This window comes from Moschus berezovskii, chromosome 2 (assembly GCF_049115385.1).
Source record: "Moschus berezovskii isolate FMDL1 chromosome 2, NW_MosBer_1.0, whole genome shotgun sequence".
NCBI lineage: Eukaryota > Metazoa > Chordata > Mammalia > Artiodactyla > Moschidae > Moschus > Moschus berezovskii.
This window is the reverse complement of record NC_142461.1, coordinates 75,994,009-76,015,796: the sequence shown is the minus strand read 5'-3', so window position 1 is coordinate 76,015,796 and position 21,788 is coordinate 75,994,009. Positions and strand designations below refer to the sequence as shown.

Here is a 21,788-nt window from a genome sequence, read left to right as displayed (position 1 = left end):
GACCTCCAAAGTGTGATTTGCTCAAAATTACCCACTAAAGGAAAGAAAATAATCCTTTCCTTCCTTTCTTTTTTATCTAAGAGTGATAGGAAAAATTTAAGTTTTTCTAATGTTAATTTATAGATAAACACTGGACCTATCACTTGGATTGCACCTCATAAGGTCACACATGTCACCTCTAACATGTGAGTTCTCTAAAGAAAGACTGCAGGATTCTAGGAACACAGAGGAGCAAACAGTGGTACCCCAACTCTCTGGTTCACTTTCAGCATATTAGAGTTTGCTGTGTCTGGTTAAATGGTTTGGGGGATTATATGTATTTATATTTATTAAGATAATAAACTGACCATCACACAGTAGACAAGTGGCTTAAAATGGTTTCTTCCAAGAGACTCTGTTTAGTTCAGTTCAGTTGCTCACTCGTGTCCGACTCTTTGTGACCCCATGGACTGTAGCATGCCAGGCTTCCCTGTCTGTCACCAGCTCCCGGAGCTTATTCAAACTCATGTTCATTGAGTTGGTGATGCCATCCAACCATCTCATCCTCTGTCGTCCCCTACTCCTCCTGCCTTCAATCTTTCCCAGCATCAGGGTCTTTTCCATTGAGTCATTTCTTCGCATCAGTTGGCCAAAGTATTGGAGGTTCAGCTTCAGCATCAGTCATTCCAATGAATATTCAGGGCTGATTTCCTTTAGGATTGACTGATTTGATCTCCTTGCAGTCCAAGGGACTCTCAAGAATCTTCTCCGATACCACAGTTCAAAAGCATCAATTCTTCAGCACAAGTGTTAATGCTGACACTTCTACTGATAGTGTGAAATCTTTGTATCAGCTGCATGATGAAACAGTTTTTTTTGTTTGTTTGTTTTTAAATGATAATCCAATCATATCTGACAAGATTTTCATGCTCCCCTAGCTGGATAGAAATTATCAGGAAACTATGTGAAGTATGGATATGCTATTACTAATTATGGATCACTGTTGCTAATTATGCATTTCACCATTAATTTATATTTGCCTAAAAGTAATAACTTACATTTAGTATTACATGTATATAGTTTTTAAAATAAATAGAATATCTACATATTAGGGGACATACTTACCACTTTTTTACTGATAGAGCAAGTCAAATTATCAAAAGTGTTTGGAGAGAGCTACTCAACCCTATAGTAGTTATATTAACTACCTATAGCTATCTGTATTAAGCTTATAATGAAGCTAATGTCTCGCTGTTAACCCTATAGTTTATGTATTTAAATATTCTCTCCTTTTTGAAACATGTTTTGTCCTTGCACCTCTAATGCCATTCAGTTGTTTTTTTTTTGTTTGTTTGTTTTAAGTCTCTTCTCTACCCCCAGAGTTCTATTATGATCTTTAGCATTTCTGAAACAAGAGGGATAAGTGAGACTTGCCCCCAAAAAACTGATTGGTGTGACAGAACCAAGAAATAATTCCACATAAGTTGTTTTAAGATCATTTTAGGCTGTGCTGATTTTGAAATGTGTTTATAACCCCCTCCCTCCTTCCCCTGAGCAGTCAGTTTGAAGAGGCCACTATTCACTTGAATGGACAAATTCTACTGTACACAGTCCTAACGCTTCATAGTCAGATTTTGTGTATCTGCTTTAAAAAAAATTTCTTTACAGTGCATAATACCCACTATAGATTTGCAAAGTATGTGTGATGATACACAACATTAAAGAATAAGGCATTACTCAGTAGTGCATTATTTGAGACTATGAAGCTTATTTCTTCCTTCAAGTACTAAAACTATTTTGACAACCTTAACAGAATCATTGAAGCCTATTTTATACATTCTTCATGTTTAACTTTTTCTTAATGACACAGGGCCACTATTCTGAACTTCAGTTACTATGCAGGGTTATAATATGTTGTTTGGTGCTTTCATGTCTTTGTTTGTTTTTTATTTTCTTCAGTAGTCAGTTGTTACTTAACACAACAGTTGTGCCTACTTCTAATCATCCCAACAGACTTTTTTTTAATTTGTTGCTTCTTATGTACTGTGGTTGTAGTCCCTAAGTCAAGTCTGACTCTTGCAACCCCACGGACTGAAACCCACCAGGCTCCTCTGTCCATGGGATTTCCCAGGCAAGAATGCTGGAATGGGTAGCCACCATTCCCTTCTCCAGGGTGTCGTCCCAACCCAGGAATCAAACCCAGGTCTCCTGCATTGTAGGCAGATTCTTTGCCAACAGAGTGAAGCCCCAGTATCATATAATGTAGACGTGACAACTTATAAGCACAATTGATAGAACTGTGGATAATGAGGGTATTCCTATGGCTGATGAGGAGGCCCTAAACAGCAAACTGTATGACAGTCATGTTGGAAAGATGGGATTTTATTCCTTCAGATAATTGAGTACTATTTGTTTTTTCCCGCAAGCTGTGTGCTATAATTGTTTGAGTTACCCATACATTATATCATTTGTTTTTTAAAAAAAATAGAAAAAACCCACAAAATTTGATGTACTTGTTTTAGTCACTCAGTCGTGTCCGACTCTTTGTGACCCCATGGACTGTAGCCAACGAGGCTCTCTCCATGGAATTCTTTAGGCAAGAATACTGGAGTGAATTGCCATTACCTTTTCTAGGGAAACTACACAACCCAGGAATGGAACCTAGGTCTCCTGCGTTACAGGAAGATTCTTTACCTTCTCAGCCACCTGTAGTCCACCTAAAATATTTTTATAAAACACTTATATGAAGAATGGCGATTTTTACAATTTTTTTTTTTCTAAAGACAGTTTAAATTAGAAGTTCAGGCCCTGGATAAAAGGAGTTAGAAGTAAACTAATTAAATTGAATGGTTGACAGTTCCTAATGCATGACATAAAGTCTGTTCTGCTTATTAAGGTATTTCTAATATCAAGACTCTATTAATTTTATTTGTAGAATGATATTCCGGGGCAGAAGGGTAGTTGAAAAATGAAAGAAGTATAAAAAAAAATTCTGTGATAGTGTGTTTTGGGAGGTGTTGGTAATAATAAAAAATAGCTGACTTAGCTCTTGAAAAGATATATTTAATTTACTTCATCTATTTCTCCTATAATAAAATAGTTCCCAGGAGTTCCTCTGCTTCCACACCTGCCATATCCTTTATAAAAACCAAAGGCTTTTAGTTGCCTGTTAGACATAACGCTCTTTCAGAGTACAAAACACAGTGACATATTAGTTTCAAAATGTAAAGCAAACTTTAATAGGATCTCTTTATGGCAGCTGTCAAGGTGTAGTTTACATACAATATAGTATTAAGCGATTTTAACACACAGTGTCAGATGAAATCATGTTAAATAGACTTTTTGTACAAAGTGGAATATTGCAATTAACTTATTCAAGTATTCCAGTCCCTCTTGTATTGACTCTATACATACAAATAAACGTCATTTCAGTTCAGATCAGTCACTCAGTCATGTCTAACTCTTTGTGACCCCATGGACTGCAGCACACCAGGCCTCCATCACCAACTCCCGGAGTTTACTCAGATTCATGTCCATTGAGTCGGTTATGCCATCCACCCATCTCCTCCTCTGTCATCCCCTTCTCCTCCTGCCCCCAATCTTTCCCAGCCTTGGGTCTTTTCAAATGAGTCAGCTCTTCGCATCAGGTGGCCAAAGTACTGGGAGTTTCAGCTTCAACATCAGTCCATCCAATGAATACCCAGGACTAATTTCGTTTAGGATGGAATGGTTGGATCTCCTTGCAGTCCAAGGGATTCTCCAGAGTCTTCTCCAACACCACAGTTCCAAAGCATCAGTTCTCCAGCACTCAGCTTTCTTTATCATCCAACTCTCACATCCATACAAGACTACTGGAAAAACCATAGCCTTGACTAGAAGGACCTTTGTGGGCAGTAATATCTTTGTTTTTTAATATGCTGTTTAGGTGGGTCATAACTTTCCTTCCAAGGAGTAAGCGTCTTTTTATTTCATGGCTATAGTCACCATCTGCAGTGATTTTAGAGCCCAAAAAAATAAAGTCTGCCACTATTTCCACTGTTTCTCCATCTGTTTGCCATGAAGTGATAGGACCGGATGCCACGATCTTAGATTTCTTAATGTTGAGCTTTAAGCCAACTTTTTCACTCTCTTCTTTCACTTTCATCAAGAGGCTTTTGAGTTCCTCTTCTCTTTCTGCCATAAGGGTAGTATCATCTACATATCTGAGGTTATTGGTATTTCTCCCAACATTCTTGATTCCAGCTTGTTCTTCATCCAGCCCAGCATTTCTCACGATGTACTCTGCATATAAGTTAAATAAACATGGTGACAATATACAGCCTTGACGTACTCCTTTTCCTATTTGGAAGCAGTCTGTTGTTTCATGTCCAGTTCTAACTGTTGCTTCCTGTCCTGAATACAGATTTCTCAAGAGGCAGGTCAGGTGGTCTGGTATTCCCATCTCTTTTAGAATTTTCCAGTTTATTTTGATCCACACAGTCAAAGGCTTTGGCATAGTCAATGAAGCAGAAATAGATGTTTTCCTGGAACTCTCTTGCTTTTTCGATGATCCAGTGGACGTTGGCAATTTAATCTCTGGTTCCTTTGCCTTTTCTAAAACCAGCTTGAACATCTGGAAGTTCACGGTTCACGTATTGCTGAAGCCTGGCTTGGAGAATTTTGAGCATTACTTTGCTAGCATGTGAAATGAGTGCAGTGTGCATGAGTTTGAGCATTCTTTGGCATTGCCTTTCTTAGGGATTGGAATGAAAACTGACCTTTTCCAGTCCTGTGGCCACTGCTGAATTTTCCAAATTTGCTGGCATATTGAGTGCACACTTTTCACAGCATCATCTTTTAGGATTTGAAATAGCTCAGCTGGAATTCCATCACCTCCATTAGCTTTATTTGTAGTAATGCTTCCTAAGACCCACTTGACTTCACATTCCAGGATGTCTGACTCTAGGTGAGTGATCACACCATCGTGATTATCTGGGTCGTCAAGATCTTTTTTGTGCAGTCGTTCTGTGTATCCTTGCCACCTCTTCTTAATATCTTCTGCTTCTGTTAGGTCCCGACCATTTCTGTCCTTTATTGAGCCCATCTTTGCATGAAATGTTCCCTTGCAATCTCTAATTTTCTTGAAGTGATCTCTAGTCTTTCCCATTCTAAGCCCTCATATAAGCTTTCACTAGTTTTAACTAGCAAGTTTTAGTCTGACCCTTTTTCACAAATTTGACTCTTCTTTTAGTTTTGTTTTAATGTTTATTCTTCTGAATTCATTCATGTGCATGAGTAAATAGGGACAGATAGATATAGATAACGGAGAAGGCAATGGCACCCCAGTACTCTTGCCTGGAAAATCCCACGGACGGAGGAGCCTGGTGGGCTGCAGTCCATGGGGTCGCTAAGAGTCAGACACGACTAGGTGACTTCACTTTCACTTTTCATTTTCATGCATGGAGAAGGAAATGGCAACCCACTCCAATGTTCTTCCCTGGAGAATCCCAGGGTCGGGGGAGCCTGGTGGGCTACCATCTATGGGGTCGCACAGAGTCAGTCACGACTGAAGCCACTTAGCAACAGCAGCAGCAGATATAGATAAGGCCATAAAGATATTATTAGAAGGAATTATTTTATCATGATCTAAGTCTGCTCTTTTAGCACATAACTACTAGAAATAAAGGCAAATATTGGGATTGGAAGGGCAAAAAAAGTTTATTATGAGAGTAGTTAATCCTACCTTCTTTCTAATTTATTCAGTAGACCAATTTGTTACAGCAGAAGTTTAGCTTTGTCCCTAGTTTAGAAATAGGTTAGGTTTTCAGAGTTCTTTTGTCAGTTGTTTAGTACTAGAAACCATGTTTAAATGGTGGTAGTTTTCTAGGTCTAGATGATCAAATATTTTAGCACGTAACACTATTGAATCAGTGACCTAAAGGTAGTCCTAATTTCAGGTCCTGGATAAAATGAATCATCTGGTTACTTTTCAGAGAGAGAAAGAAGAGAAAACTGTTTTCTTGGATCAGACCTTTAGCTAGCCTTGGGCAGAGTGTATTTGACCACATTCCAGCTTCTTTTTGGAAGGACACTCACTTAGTGCTCAGTTCTTAAGAGTAGATGTGTTTAACTTGGCTTGAAGAAAACGTCCTGATAATGGAAGGCCTCCTACTAGGGAGTTGAATTAGGTGAGATAAGAGAACCAAATAAGCCAGGGACATAGCACACTGTCTCAGGGTGGGGGGCTAGTTGGGGCAGGTACTCCATGACGCAATTCACTGATTAATAAGGAAGAGAGAACCTACCCCATAGAAACATGTAAGATAAGCAACAGAATTCTCACAAGCTCTGAATTATATACTCAGGTATCAAGGTAACCCATGTGAACAAATAAAGCAATGGTAGGTGGCAGTCATATTATAGAAAGATTTCAGTGATCCTAGATTGTCAGTATTATAAGCCCTTTTATTAATAAACTGAAGCCTCTCTATCCCTTCTTATCTCAGAGGAGTCTTATCTTAGATCACCAACTAATTCTTTTACCATAATAAGTTTTTTTAGTTTCTAAAATACACAAGATGTTTAGCTATAGATATTAGGTGATAGGTCTAGTGCAGGAGATTTATGCAAGAGAGTGTAAAAGATATATATTTATATGTTGATATTTTTAAGGTAGTTGATAGACATTATAGAATTCTAGGTAGTACAGCAAAGTGAATTGGAAATTTTTCTGTCTTCACAACACTTAATCTATTATATGATCCTTTTCCAACCCAAATATTTGTTGAAATGGTTTGTAATATAAGTTGTTAGATTTCTGGAATCTTGTCAGATAGCTCCATAACTAATAAAGACCCAGTTCCTTATCGAAATGAATAGACTTTTTCTTATGAAGGTTAAATCTTTTTATTGTTGTTTTGCTTTGTTTAGATTCTGGTCATCCATCTTGCAGAGTTTTGTGTCGGGTACTTGAGCCATGAGACCATAATGCAAAAGTTAACTGGACCTTATGATAGCAGATGAACAGGGAGTCCAGGACAGATTTTCCTAATCCATTTTTGCCCTTTCTATTATGCTGGCTGCCCCAGGAAATCTACTATCTGTCAGTTGTCACTTTGGCATTTTTCTTCTTTCCTTCTGTTTTCAACTCACTTCGTAGCTTCAGTTACCACCTGAGAGTTTTAACTAATAGTTTTACATGGGAATTTGCATTTGGCCGGTTGAACTGCCATCATACTGACATCACTCGCCAAGATCAGAAAGTTAAATTTTATCCTTTTCCACAAATGTACAGTGACATGTTATGTCAGTACAAGAATATACACAGGAGGAGAACTGACACATTTTGTATGGGAACCACCATTTTAGATTCCACTTTTTTTCCCTTGGTTATATACAAGAGACCAAAAAATAATCAATTATCTCCAATTTTGAGTGTCTGGTATTCAAAACTCAAGTTTGTTATAGAATTAAATTGCTCAGGAAATATAGTTTTTTTACTCATAGTTTATATTTAGCTAGCTTCAGGTAGGCATTCTTAAACGAAAGTACGCAATCCAATAGGGTATCTACCACAAATCCAGTGACAGTGTGTACTCAGAAACTTTAGGCAATGAAGATTTCATTGTAGCACTCTAATGTCCTCTTGCGAATCCCTTGGACTGCAAGGAGATCCAACCAGTCCATCCTAAAGGAGAGCAGTCCTGGGTGTTAATTGGCAGGACTGATGCTGAGGCTGAAACTCCAATACTTTGGCAACCTCATGCAAAAAGTTGACTCATTGGAAAAGACCCTTATGCTGGGAGGGATTTGGAACAGGAGGAGAAGGGGATGACAGAAGATGAGATGGCTGGATGGCATCACCAACTCAATGCACATGAGTTTGGCTGAACTCCCGGAGTCTGTGATGGACAGGGAGGCCTGGCATGCTGCCATTCATGGGGTCGCAAAAAGTCGGACATGACTGAGTGACTGAACTGAACTGAATGTCCTCTTATTGCCTTGAAATCTTTTCAGTTGACCTTCTTCTATTATTTAATGTATTTCTACATTAATATACTTCGATTACATACCAGTAACTGCATTTATTGAAGCTAATGTTTCTCTTTATGGGAAATGCTGATCTTAGTAAATTTTAACTGTGGGTAGGGAGATATTCTTTAATAAATAACTGAAAGACTTTTTCACAGCTCAGTGCTGATCCTGTTACCTGTTATGTCTAGAGTATTTTATAAATGGTAACTAAATTATGGGGTCTGGAAAATCATCTCTTCAAGAAATTTCACAAGGTGTGCTACATGGTAACTTATTATAAGTAGGTTAAAGTGTCTGGCTTTATCTCAAGTGGCTTACTATGTTAAAGAAGAATTTAATATATTCAGCTTTACTGGTGAAACACCAAACAAGTTCTGACACCTCTGACAAGATGATTAAAGTTGGGAATGCTTTTCTTTTGACAGCATCAACAAAGAGAGCATCGTCGATGTGGAAGGCGTTGTGAGAAAAGTGAATCAGAAAATTGGAAGCTGTACACAACAAGATGTAGAGTTACATGTTCAAAAGGTAATTTTTTTCAAAATATAAAATTGTGTCCAGAAATTGACTTGAATAGTTCTTACAACTGTTCACATCAACTCTGTAATTAGTTGATATAAAATATTCAGATTTACAAATTGATGATTGACTCAACTAGTTTTTGTATAACAAACCACCTCAATCCTTAGCGACTTAAAGCAACAAACATTTATTATTTGTTCATAATTCTATGCAGTAAGGGAATTAGGGTCAGCATCTACGGTGCGTGATCTGTACCATGTGATTTATCAACTGGGCTCACTGATGTTCCTGGGACATCTCTCCCTGTGACTCTTCTCATCCTGCAAGCTAGCCCAGGCTTGTTGACATGGTACATCTACCATAGCCACGTACAGGAAAGTAGAAAACACATCTGAAAAGCTTTATTCACTATCATGAACCTGTTTTGCTGTCCGCTTCTTTAAATGAAGGTTGATTCATTATACTCTTATTAATCATTGTATTTCCTTATGAGCATTGTATTTCTGGTATTTTACAGTATAAAAAAGTCAAAAGAGATAATACTATATCAGGCTTAGATTCCAGCAATAACTTTTTCACATAAGATTTATCCCACATTTATTTTCTTAGACATACAAACTAAAAATGTTATAAGTGAATTCACATATATTTAGTATTTTTGAAATAACCCTGCAATCTTGAACCCACAACCTACAGTCTCAGATCCAGACCTAGTTTGTATCCATACTATTCTTCATTTAATTTCTCTTATGGAGTAGTCCTTTCCCACTCTAACCCATGTGTGTGTGTGTGTGACTAGAGGTTGTATTTAATTGAAATTTATTGTCATGAAACTCTTTAAGACTTAGAAAATCTTGTATTTTTTACTGACCTAACTTGCCAAATTACTTTGTTCTCTTTTTGTACGTCTTATTTCAAACTAACCGCACCAGGAAGTCTATAACCTAATAAATGCAGTTACTTCTAAGTTTGATCTAAAGACATGCTGACCAAGGGGGAAAAATAAAAAACCCTATCTTCCAAGTAACATCTTTTTCAATACTTGAGTAAATAAGATATTAGTGACTAGAGCAAGTAAATGTATTTCTAAAATATTTTAATTACCTAGGATCCAGTTCATCCTTAATAAACGTTAAATATAAAGCCTAAAGTGCTTGCAGACAAATTTTGCCTTAAGAAAAATAATTATAAAGTATCTCACAAAGCATAAAACACTGAATACTAAATAGAATTTTATAATAAGCAATGACTCTCTTATCATTTATTTATCCAGCTCGAAGTTACTGAGTAGTACCAAGCACTATGTGAAGTTCTGGGGATGAAAGTGGTCACAACCTAATGAAGGAGATTTTTCTACTAGTTAGAAAAATGGAAGAGGTAGCTATCCAGATCTCCAGCTTTGCGTTGGAGATCAAGTTTCTATTAACTAATCAAAGGGAAACACAAAAACTTGGGTATAAGGGATAGCGACAAATAGTTCTATTTTACTATGAGTAGGACTGGAGTATCCTTCTGATACTTTTCCTTGAAGTGTCTGAGCTGAATGCTAAATGTGATTTACCAACTGGAAGAATATAATTTCCTCTCTGTAATTAACTAAGTCAAGTCTGTTTTCCTCTTGTGCTTTAGCAGATTTTCCAGGAACAGTTGGGGAAAACTAATAGGGTAACATGCATTTAAGTGGCTGAAAAACCCAGTCTCCTTCTTTATGACCTCATTTCTTTTTAGCACTAAAATATGCATTTAGTTTGAATAAATATTGAGGGATTTTAACACCATAAAGAAACACCTTCTCCAGCAGCTCCCAACCAGGAAAGCAGCAGGAAGCGCGATGTACTTGATACACTTGATGAAAGAAGGCAGTGAAGGGACATTTAGAAAATGAATAAGGAAAGGAAGGAGCAGTGCAGCAGAGTTGAGCTGACTTTGGTCCTGGTAGCAGAAATGGCCAGATACTGTTAACAGTCATGATAACTTATTTGTTAATGGCGCCTTAATGCGATCAAAGTATTTTCTTATTCTTTATTCCATTTGATTCTTAACATCAGCCTCATTTTACAAAAGAATATTGAAGCTCTAGGTAAGGTGATTTGCCTGTGACAAGTTTCCTGTGACAAAAAGAGGCCTTAAGTCAGAACCCTCAACTCCAGTTATTACTTGTTTATGATACTGGTGGGCACCTTAGAGTTTACAAAGTCTTCAAACATATGTTATCTCATTTGACTATTCCAGCAACAGGGATGTAGAAAAGAAATAACTATTAACCCCATCTTATAGGTGTAGAAACATGTGCCATCTTGTTTGATTTTAGCAAGTAGTTTCAGTTAAAGATGTATGCAAACAATGTTTCTCATGTTAAGTCAACTGTAGATTTTTTTAAGCAAAAGATAACAGGTTTTGTGTGCTTCTTGATATTTTTGGTAATCTCTCACTTTCAGATTTATGTGATCAGTTCAGCTGAACCCCGCCTGCCCCTGCAGCTGGACGATGCTGTTCGGCCTGAAATGGAAGGAGAAGAGGTGAAAACTATACTTTTGAAATAATGTGCTTCCTCTGTATATTTAGTTTACAAAGTATTCAAAACTTGATGTCCTACTTTTGTAAGAACGGTACCTGTGAATTGATTTGAGCTTCATTTTCATTGAAAACTACTCTTACATTAAAAGTTCTCAAACTTTTTGCCCTCAGGATTCCTTTACATTTAAAAATAATTGACCCCACAAGCTTGTATTTTTATAGGTATGTCTACCACCATTTACAGTATTAGATACAGTATTATAAGTTAAGACAAAATTTTTAATATTTATGACCTTATTAAAAATAATAATATAATTAGATTATGTGTCTGTGTATTCCTATATAAATAATAAAAACAGCAATAACATATGAAATGTATTTTTTAATGTCAAGAGTAACATTGTATTACATGTCTATATTCTTGGTAATATCTGGCTTGATACACAACAATTAGATTTTCATATCTGCCTCAGCATTCATTCTGGTGTGTCTGTACACATCATAAAGCCTTTGGAAGCTTCTAAATATAGTCAGGAAAAAATGGGTGTTTGAAGATATTATTGTGAAAAATAGGTTTGACTTCACAGACTCTCTGAAAGTGTCTCACTGGTCCCCAAAACATAGTTTGAGAACCACTGTTCTTTGTCAGCTTTTATTTGTTCCTTCCATTTTCAACTAGCAGGTAAACTCCAGGGATCAGTGATTGTGACAGTTGTTAATTATTCTGATATCCCAGTAATAAGTCAAAAGTTTGAGTGTGGGAGGTGGATAAAAAGCATTTAGCTTAGTGAAACAGTCATATATATATATATATGAATTAACAAAAGAAGTTCCCATCTTTTGATGGAGTGCTCATGGTTTATAACATAAATGGCATTATTTTGAGAGAGGGATAACTTAGGTATGGTATTGGATTTTTTTTCTTTTTGCAGCTTGAGGCAGTTGTAAAATAACTTAATGTAGCTTTTTACAACTGTGTATTCTATAGTATTTTTTCATTTGGTGAAATTTTAACTGTTAATGTTTTTGGCATTGTGTTTTGTACTATTTATTAAATAAAAATTTAAAAAATAATTCATTCTCATTTCTCTTCTTTCAAGCTCTCTTTCTCTAAGTAACTTCTCTCTGGCCCAGCTTGTTTCTAGGATCTTTGATTAGGGGGTATAATGTGAACACATATGAATATACCTATTCTCATTTAAAAATTAACATGACTTCTACAAATGTTGTTTGTGTCCTTAAAAATATTTAATAAAATACGGGTTTTTTTATCCTTTTTTTTAGGAAGGAAGAGCTACTGTTAACCAGGATACGAGATTAGACAACAGAGTCATTGATCTTAGGGTATGCCTCATTTGTTTATTTAGTGACATGATTGTGCTGAAATCAAGGTGGGCAAGAATACCATACCTGACTCAGGTTTATAGAACTAATTGGCATTTGCCTATATGTAATATGATAATACAAGTAGTAATTTACCTGACTGACCCTTCCCCTAAAAAGAATTGCAGGCAACAAGGACAGTCAAGTAATAGTTCACAGGATACTGACTTGCTTCATTTTAAAATGACAAAGGAGTGTGAAGCTAATAAATGGGCTTTCTTCCAGGTAGTACCTGTTTCAGACAAGATAGTCAGCAAGAAAAAACATAATTAGTTTTCACTACATAATTGTGAAAGAAGTTCTGTGCATATTTTAGAATAGTCAGGTAGAGATTAGCAGTTAATGCCTCAATCCTTTGAATTTGATCTGAGCAGGGAGTTCATAATAAAGAAGTAGTTGGCTCTGGTGGTGTATATAGTAATCCCATACATAGGTCTTCTGTTTCCCTTTCTGGTTTGGTTGCAAGTGAAAGAGTTCAGTGGTTTCATCATCGTAGTAAAACCAATGTCATCTCTCTTTCTTAATGTTTTGACCACATCTTCCTCCTTTACTTAAATAATCTACCTAAAACTTAAATGCTTTGTCACCTTAAGAGTACTTTCTAACTTGTCTGCCCTATTGTACACTCATTTCCCCCCGATTATTTGCTTTTTGCCTGCTTTTTACCTTTTCCACTTTCATTTACAGTGTATAGAAAAGGTTAGCATTAATCAAAAGTTCTCTTAATACTGCCTAGAAGCCTCAGGTTTTTCATAATTTTGGCCACAATAGTTAGACATCCTACTGTATTGGCTATTTGTTCACACAGGTTATTGGTTGTGCCTCTAGCATTTGGCCTGAAAAGTATTTTTCTTTGATTCGAAATAAAAGAGCAAAATTGTAATTCTCCTTCTAGAATATGAAAAATTCCAAAATATATCCCTATACTGATTGGCATGCACCTAACTTTTCTCTCATATAATGAATTCTTTTCTCTATGAACTTTCTAGGCATGTGGCCTGATTAGAAAGTACTCTGTCTCAGTTAATGTGTCAAATTGATTTAATTAGATTTTATTATTATCTTATAGACATCAACTAGTCAAGCAATCTTCCGTCTCCAGTCTGGCATCTGCCATCTTTTCCGAGAAACTTTAACTAACAAGGGTTTTGTGGAGATCCAGACTCCTAAAATTATCTCAGGTATGCTTTATTTCTCTTAATTTTTCAAAATAAATTGGTTTCCCTGAAGTTGCTTCATATTAGATTTTTTTATGGGAGATTTTTTTCATTTGTTTTGTTTTTCAATTTAAGAATCCCAAGTGTTCCTTAAGGTTTATTGCTATGAGACTGTTTTGAAGACTATGCTATATAGCAGCAATCAGATATCACTAACACTAGTAATATTAAATTCCCTATTTCAGGAGTCATTACACGATAATGATTATAAAATAAGGCAGTAACACATAAAGCAAGTAAAGCAAGATTTTTTTATTAATATAAAGTACATCAGAAACTGCTTTCCTGATATAGATTTCTTTCTGATTGGTAATACAATTTTGTTTTTTATAAACTGCAATGTCAAGTTACTAGATACTACAGATGGGGAAACCTCATTAATTCTTATTCTTAATGATAAACATATCTTAATCATTTTCAATCATTTAATCTTTTTAGTTACTTAAACAACAATAAAATGTTATGAATGGATTTTAATTATAAGTTTAAAATTTGAACATTGCATTATTGATAATTAGGAAATTATTGAGAATATATCTTTTTTCCCATTAAAAAAAATTTTTTATAACTCCAGAGTAGCTTTAATAGATTTAAAATTGATGTAGAAAGAGAGCATGTATAGCTAAAGAAGTAAAATGGCGGTGTAGCCAAAGAAATAAGTCTGTCCTAAATGTAAACTGTTTAGAATCAGATATATGATATATTAAGATTATAGTTTCTCTGCAGTTCTTGATTTTCTAGAACCAAAAGTATAAACTGTTTTTACTAGAAGTTTGCATTGATAAGTTTACAATTAATTGTAATATCTTAAATGTTTACATTTCAGCTGCCAGTGAAGGAGGAGCCAATGTATTTACTGTGTCATATTTTAAAAATAATGCATACCTGGCTCAGTCTCCACAGCTGTACAAACAAATGTGTATTTGTGCTGATTTTGAGAAGGTTTTCTGTATTGGGCCAGGTAAGGTTTTTGGCAGTTACGGTTTTCTCAAAATTCATTAAGTGTACCATAGTAATGGTTTTAGAAACACATTTTACATGCAGACATTTTGAAAGCTTAAATCTGTTCATATGCTGACTACATAAACACTAGACTTTGAGGTAAAATATGACAATGTACTTAGGTAGACCTTCCAGATAATAAATTTTGTTGTCCTTGATAGCCCTTTACTACTCTTGGAAGTTTACAGATGTGCTACCAATTTTATTCCAAAGCTGTTCTATTTTACTGTTACTATTTGTACTGTTCTTAGTATTGTTAATATGCTAAAATAAAGCCCATTAGAAATTAGTACAAATGTGTGACATTTAGTAGGTTATATAACATAGTTTTTAAGATATAGTTGCTATAAGTCCAAGTATGCACACATAATCATGTGACAGATTCTTTTACGAGAATCTGTCGTGGTTAATTATAAGCAAAAACTAGCTTTACTTCATTCTTTAAAACTCATATATAAAAATTATTTTATATATGGAAGTTTTTTGATGGCTTAATAAAAATTAAATACCTGCTAATAGAAAAACTGGCAAGATCGTTAAGTTTTTTAGTTTTCTGAATCTATTAAACAATTATATGTTGAACACCTACTGCATGTATACAGCCTTGCTCTGGGTTCCATGAACATAAAAGAAGAATCAACCAGCACTTCTCAAATGTTAATGTGCACATGAGTCACCTGGGGACCTCGTTAAAATGCAGATTCTGACCAGTAGGTCGCAGGTGAGGCTTAAGATTCTGCAGTTCTCACATGTTCCCAGGTACTGCTGATGCTGCTGATTTGCAGACAGACCATGCTTTGTGGAAGGAAAATCATTCTCCCTGCTTTCAAGACAGAATAAGACATGTATACATATAGCAGTCACAAGGAGTAATCAACTGATTTTCACAGCAGATAATCAGATTGTGCTGTGCAGTCAGCAGATTGGCGTTAATTATATAGTATAGAGAGTGTGAAAAGGGGAGAAGATGGAATTTGCTAGAGTCACAATGAGAGAGAGTTCATATTGAAGTGGGCTCTAAGGACAGATTAGGAGATACAGACAATGGGGATTGGCATTCTAGTCAGAGGAGGCGAGATGAGTAAAGAGCATGGGAGGAAATAAAAATAAGACTAGTTAGTGTTAAGAAATGGGAAATACAGGATAGGACTAAATTATGAAAGCATGAAGGTTTTAAACATTTTGTCATTTTGTCTTATTACGGTAGTCATTTGGGAACCATTGTAAGTTACTGAGCAAGGATGAGTTATAGAATATATCAATCTTGCAGTGATACGAAAAATGGAGCAGAGTAGAGTCAGGAAGACTGGAGAGGAGGAAAGTGCAGTGAGGATAATAGCAACTGGACTGAGGTAATGGCTGGAGTGTGTAATGTTACTTCATCTGCACAGATTTCATTTAGCTTGAGTCAAGTTTTAATAAAATTGAGAACTCACTATATTGAATCTATTTTAATTATTGCAAAGGCACTTCAGAATCTTGCATTCCCTTGGGATTCTCATGAGTCTCGTTTATTAATTTACATTTGTTACAGCTTTTACTACTATAGGAATTTGTAATGAACTTGCCATCCATGAAAATGCTGAGACAGATGACTTATCAAAGATTTTTTTCCAACCCTATAATGATAATGAAATAGTGCCATTGGAGTACTAGTAAATAGAATTTTTGTATTTAGATCCCAATTTATGCAAAATTTAAAACACAATTTACTATGCTGTGTAATGTATGCTAAGTATGTATTTACATACTATATAAACACCATTTACCATTTTCTTTTATTAATGTTACAGTATTCAGAGCTGAAGACTCTAATACACACAGACATCTGACTGAATTTGTTGGCTTGGATATTGAAATGGCTTTTAATTACCATTACCACGAAGTTCTGGAAGAAATTGCCGACACTTTAGTGCAGATATTCAAAGGACTTCAGAAAAGGTAAAAATATATATATTTTATAACCTTAGATGAATATAATTTTTAAAGCAGTTTAAGTCCTTCAAAATGAAGCAGTTCTTAAAACATGTAAGCCAAGTTTTTATTGAAAAATGTATATATATATGAAGATTTGCCAGTTAGATTATCAGTTAATTAGTGGGAAAATCCACTCAAAAGAGTACTTCTGAATCCAAGTCACTTAGGGCTGCAGCCAATTAACCTAGCTCGCTAATCTACCAGATTGTAAACAGCCTAACTATATTTGTTTTTTCCTCAATATTTTACATCCTGAATTTCTCAGAAATAGAGTCTATGATACCTTTATAGCAGTTTATTATTTTAGAGGTAGTATGAGATAGTAGGACTTCCCAGGAGGCTCAGTGGTAAAGAATCTGCCTGCCAGTGCAGAAGACTCTGGAGACACAGGTTCAATTGCTGGGTGGGGAAGATCCCCTGGAGAAGGAAATGGCAACCCACTGCAGTATTCTTGCCTGGAGAATCCCATGGACAGAGGAACCTGGCAGTCTACAAGTCCATGGGGTTTGCAAAGAGTTGGACATGACTGAGCAAGAGAGCACAGGGAGGGAACAGTATTTCAGAGCTTCAACTCGGCTAGGTCCAGGTATCCTGAGATCGAATCCCAAGTTTGCTGTATATCTTGTGTGGGCATTTTGGAAGTTATATAACTCTATGCCTCAGTTTCCTCTGCTGTTACAAGTGAAGATAATATTATCACTTACCTCAAAGTTAAAAGAGTCCTTTAGTCTTTCAGCTTCTAATCTTTACTGAATCTGTGTAAGTTTAGCCTATGTTCAGTTCAGTTCAGTCGCTCAGTCGTGTCCGACTCTTTGCGACCCCATGAATCACAGCACGCCAGGCCTCCCTGTCCATCACCAACTCCCAGAGTTCACTCAAACTCATGTCCATCAAGTCGGTGATGCCATCCAGCCATCTCATTCTCTGTCGTCTCCGTCTCCTCCCACCCCCAAAATCCCTCCCAGCATCAGAGTCTTTTCCAGTGAGTCAACTCGTCGCATGAGGTGGCCAAAGTATTGGAGTTTCAGCTTTAGCATCAGTCCTTCCAATGAACACCCAGGATTGATCTCCTTTAGAATGGACTGGTTGGATTTCCTTGCAGTCCAAGGGACTCTCAAGAGTCTTCTCCAGGGGTCTTCCCTGGCGGTTCAGTGGCTAAGACTCTGTGCTCCCAATACAGGGGGCCCAGGTTCGATCCCTGGTCAGGGAACTAGATCCCACATGCGGCAACTAAAGATCCTGCGTGCTGCAACTAAGACCCAGGGCAGCCAAATACATAAATAAATAAATATTTAAAATTAAAAAAAAAAGTCTTCTCCAGCACCACAGTTCAAAAGCATCAATTCTTCGGCGATCAGCTTTCTTCACAGTCCAACTCTCACATCCATACATGACCACGGGAAAAACCATAGCCTTGACTAGACGGACCTTGGTTGGCAAAGTAATGTCTCTGCTTTTTAACATGCTATCTAGGTTGGTCATTTAGCCTATGTTGGGACTGTTTAATTTTTCGATCAGTTTATATTTACAGTGAGTGCTCAGTAGAAATTAGAAACTAGTATACTGAAAGGACTTTCAGCTTATTTGGGCCTGGTGAATTGACACATTTATAGAAATTATTAGGCATGTTCTGTGTGTTCCGAAAATGAAATTATGTAAAATGTTCACTTTCTGTACAACCTTTAAACTGGCAAATAGTTTCTGCCTTAAAAGGGCTTTAGAAATTGTTTTCTTATGATAATGTTTAAAATAGAGAAAATAAAAGAAGATGGAAAGCATGTTAACTAGGATCAAGAGTGTCTTTTTTTCTCTTTTCTTTTTTCCATACTTTTGAGAGTACTCCAAGTATTAAGTTGGATATGACAGATTTATCTAGTGCTTTGATAACTGATGAAGGATTGTATTTGAAATTTCTATTTGAAGACCACTGATTTTTTTTTCCTCGTGACATTTATTGTTTTCTTTCTGATTTTACAAGCAATACATGTTTACTGCAGACAGCTAGAAATAAAAGCATAAAATAAAAATTAACAGTCCCCCATAACCCCACCCCCCAGAGAATAACCATCAATAATATTTTGATTCCTTTTTTTAGTAGAGGTATAATTGACCTATACCACTATGTTGGTTCTAATGCACAACATGGTGATTCCATATTTCTGCAGTATAATTGACTGTATGTCTCATGCTGTACCTTTCATCCCCATGACTTTTTTTTTCTTTTTGGTAACTGGGAATGTCTTTTTCTTAATCCCCCTTACCTGTTTCATTCATGCCCCAAGCCCCCTCTACTCTGGTAACTACTAGTTTGTTCTCTGTAACTCTGCATCTGTTTTGTTAATTTAATTTTGTTTTGTTCATTTGTTTTGTTTTGTTAGATTCCACTTATAAGTAAAACCACATGGTATTTGTCTTTCTCTGTCAGACTTATTTCACTTCATATAATACCCTGTACATTCATCTATATTGTCACAGATGACAAGATTTCATTCTTTTATGGCTAAGTAATATTACAGTGTGTGTCTATGAGGTTGTTTAGTTGCTCAGTTGTGTCCAGCTCTTTGAGATCCCATGGACTATAGCCCTCCAGACTCCTCTGTCCATCGGATTTTCCAGGCAAGAATACAGGAATGGGTTGCCATCTCCTTCTCCAGTGTGTCTGTATATATTTGTGTGTGTGTGTATGTGTGTATACACACTGCATCTTTATTCATCTATCAGTGGATATTTAGGTTGCTGCCATCTCCTCCAGTGTGTCTGTGTATATGTGTGTGTGTGTGTGTGTGTGTGTGTGTGTGTACACACCACATCTTTATTCATCTATCAGTGGACATTTAGGTTGCTTCCATATCTTGACTGTTGAAATCATAATGCTGAAGTGAACTTAGGGATAAATATATATATATATTTTCAAATTAGTTTTTTTTTTTAATTTCTTCAAAAAATATCCAGAAGTGGAACTGCTAAATTGTATCTATTTCTAATTTTTGAGGATGTCTATACTGTTTTCCATGGTGATTAATTACTACCAGCAGTACACAAGGTATGTTCCCTCTATACCTTTGTTGAGAGTTTTTATCATAAATGGACATTGAATTTTATCAAAAAGTTTTTTGTTGAGATGATAATATGATTTTTATTCCTGAGTTTGTTAATGTGGTAGATCACATTGATTAATTTGTGGGTGTTGAACCATCTTTGCATTCCTAGGATAGATCCTAGTTGATCATGGTGTATGCTCCTTTTAATATATTATTGATTTCAGTTTGCTAATTTTTAAGGATTTTTGCATATAATTTTCCTTTTTGTCTGGTTTTGGTATCAGTGTGATGCTGGTTTTATAGAATGAGTTCAGAAGCATTTCTTCCTCTGGAACTTTCTTGAATAGAATGAGAAGTATACTTGTTAATTCTTTAAATGTTAGTAGAATTCACCTCTGAAGACATCTGGTCTTGGACTTTTGTTTGTTGGGAGTAAGTTTTTTTACTGATTCAACATCATTACTGTTAATTGTTCTATTCATATTTTCTATTTTTTCCTGATTCAGTCTTAGCAGATTTCACATTTCTAGGAGTTTGTCCATTTCTTCTAGGTTGTTCAGTTTTTGGCATATATGTATTCGTAATAATCTCTTATGACCCTTTATATTTCTGTGGTGTCAGTTGTAACTTCTTTTTCATTTCTGATGCTACAGATTTGGATTCTCTTTTTTTTTCTAGTCTATTTTATTTCTTTTTACTCTGATCATTATAATTACTTTTTTCCTTTCAGTAACCTTGGACTTTGCTTATTTCTGTCTCATTTGTTTAAGTCAGGTTAGGTTGTTTGAGACTTTTCTTGTTTCCTGAGGTAGGTTTTTATCACTATAAATGTCCCTCTTAGAACTATTTTTCCTGCATCCTGCAGACTTTGGATTTGATGTGTTTGTTTTCATTTGTCTCTAGGTATTCTTTTATTTCCTCTGTGATATTTTCTGTAATCCATTGGTCGTTTAGAACCATATTGTTTAGCCTCTATGTGTTAGTGGTTTTTGCTGGGGTTTTTTTTTGTTTTTCACCTTGTAGTTGATTTTTAGTCTCTTTGAATGTGGTCAGAAAAGATCCAAGATAGGATTTTAATTTTAAGTTTACTGAGACTTGTCTTGTGGCCTACTGTATGATCTATCCTGGAGAATGTTCCTTGTATACTTGAAAATAATGTGCATCCTGCTGCTTTTGGATGGAATGATCTGTGTGTGTGTATGTCTGTTAAGTTCATTTCATCTAATGTGTTTTTGAGGCCAGTGTTTCCTTATTGATTTTCTGTCTGGGTGATCTGACTATAGATGTAAGTGGGGAGTTAAAAGTCTTCTACTGTTTTATGTGATTGTGTTACTTTTCCCTTATGTTTGTTAATATTTGCTTTATTATTTAGGTGCTCCTATGTTGGGTATATTTATAGTTGTTAGATCTTCTTGTTGGATTGATCCCTTTATCGTTATGTAATGTCCTTCTCATTTCCATTTGCATGGAATGTTTGTTTCCATCTTCTTACTTTTGGTCGGAGTGCGTCTTGAGATGTGAGGTGAGTCTCTTGCCGACAACATACGTATGGACCTTGTTTGTTTTATCCATTCAGCCACTGTGTCATTTGGAGCATTTAGTCCATTTACATGTAGGATGTTCTTTTTGCTATTTTGTAAATTGCCTTCAGGTTTTTATTTTTTGTTTCTCCTTTTTTCTTTTTATGACTTGATTATCTTTAGTGTTAATATAAATTCCTTTCTCTTTTGTGTGTGTATCTATTACAGATTTTTGGCATATTGTTACCATGAGGTTTATATATAGCAACCTTTATATGTAGATTCAGTTTGAGTGATTTCCACCACTTGGTCTTCCAGTATACTAATTTGTTCCTCTGTATCATCTAATCTCCTTAGGGGAGTATCATCTAATCTATTTATGGGAGTTCCCTTGTATGTAACCAGTTACTTTTCCCTTGCTGCTTTTAATATTCTCTTTCTTTAATTTTTGCCTAATTACAATGTGATAAGGAAGCTACAGTGCTTTCCCAGTAGCTCAGCTGGTAAAGAATCCGCCTGCGATGCAGGAGACCCCAGTTTGATTCCTGAGTCAGAAAGATCCCTTGAAGAAGGGATAGTCTACCCACTCAAGTATTCTTGGGCTTCCCTGGTAGCTC

General features: G+C 35.9%; 1 protein-coding gene across 1 annotated transcript in view; it reads left to right on the top strand.

Moving 5' to 3' along the window:
• Nucleotides 1-21,788, top strand: part of DARS1 (aspartyl-tRNA synthetase 1) — a 69,565-nt gene that overhangs the window by 36,105 nt on the left and 11,672 nt on the right. Inside the window, exons 5-10 of the mRNA XM_055397491.2 lie at nt 8,418-8,520; nt 10,953-11,033; nt 12,316-12,375; nt 13,484-13,595; nt 14,458-14,592; nt 16,427-16,574. Of these exons, the coding sequence (XP_055253466.1) occupies nt 8,418-8,520; nt 10,953-11,033; nt 12,316-12,375; nt 13,484-13,595; nt 14,458-14,592; nt 16,427-16,574 (639 nt within the window). The remainder of the gene's footprint in view (nt 1-8,417; nt 8,521-10,952; nt 11,034-12,315; nt 12,376-13,483; nt 13,596-14,457; nt 14,593-16,426; nt 16,575-21,788) is intronic.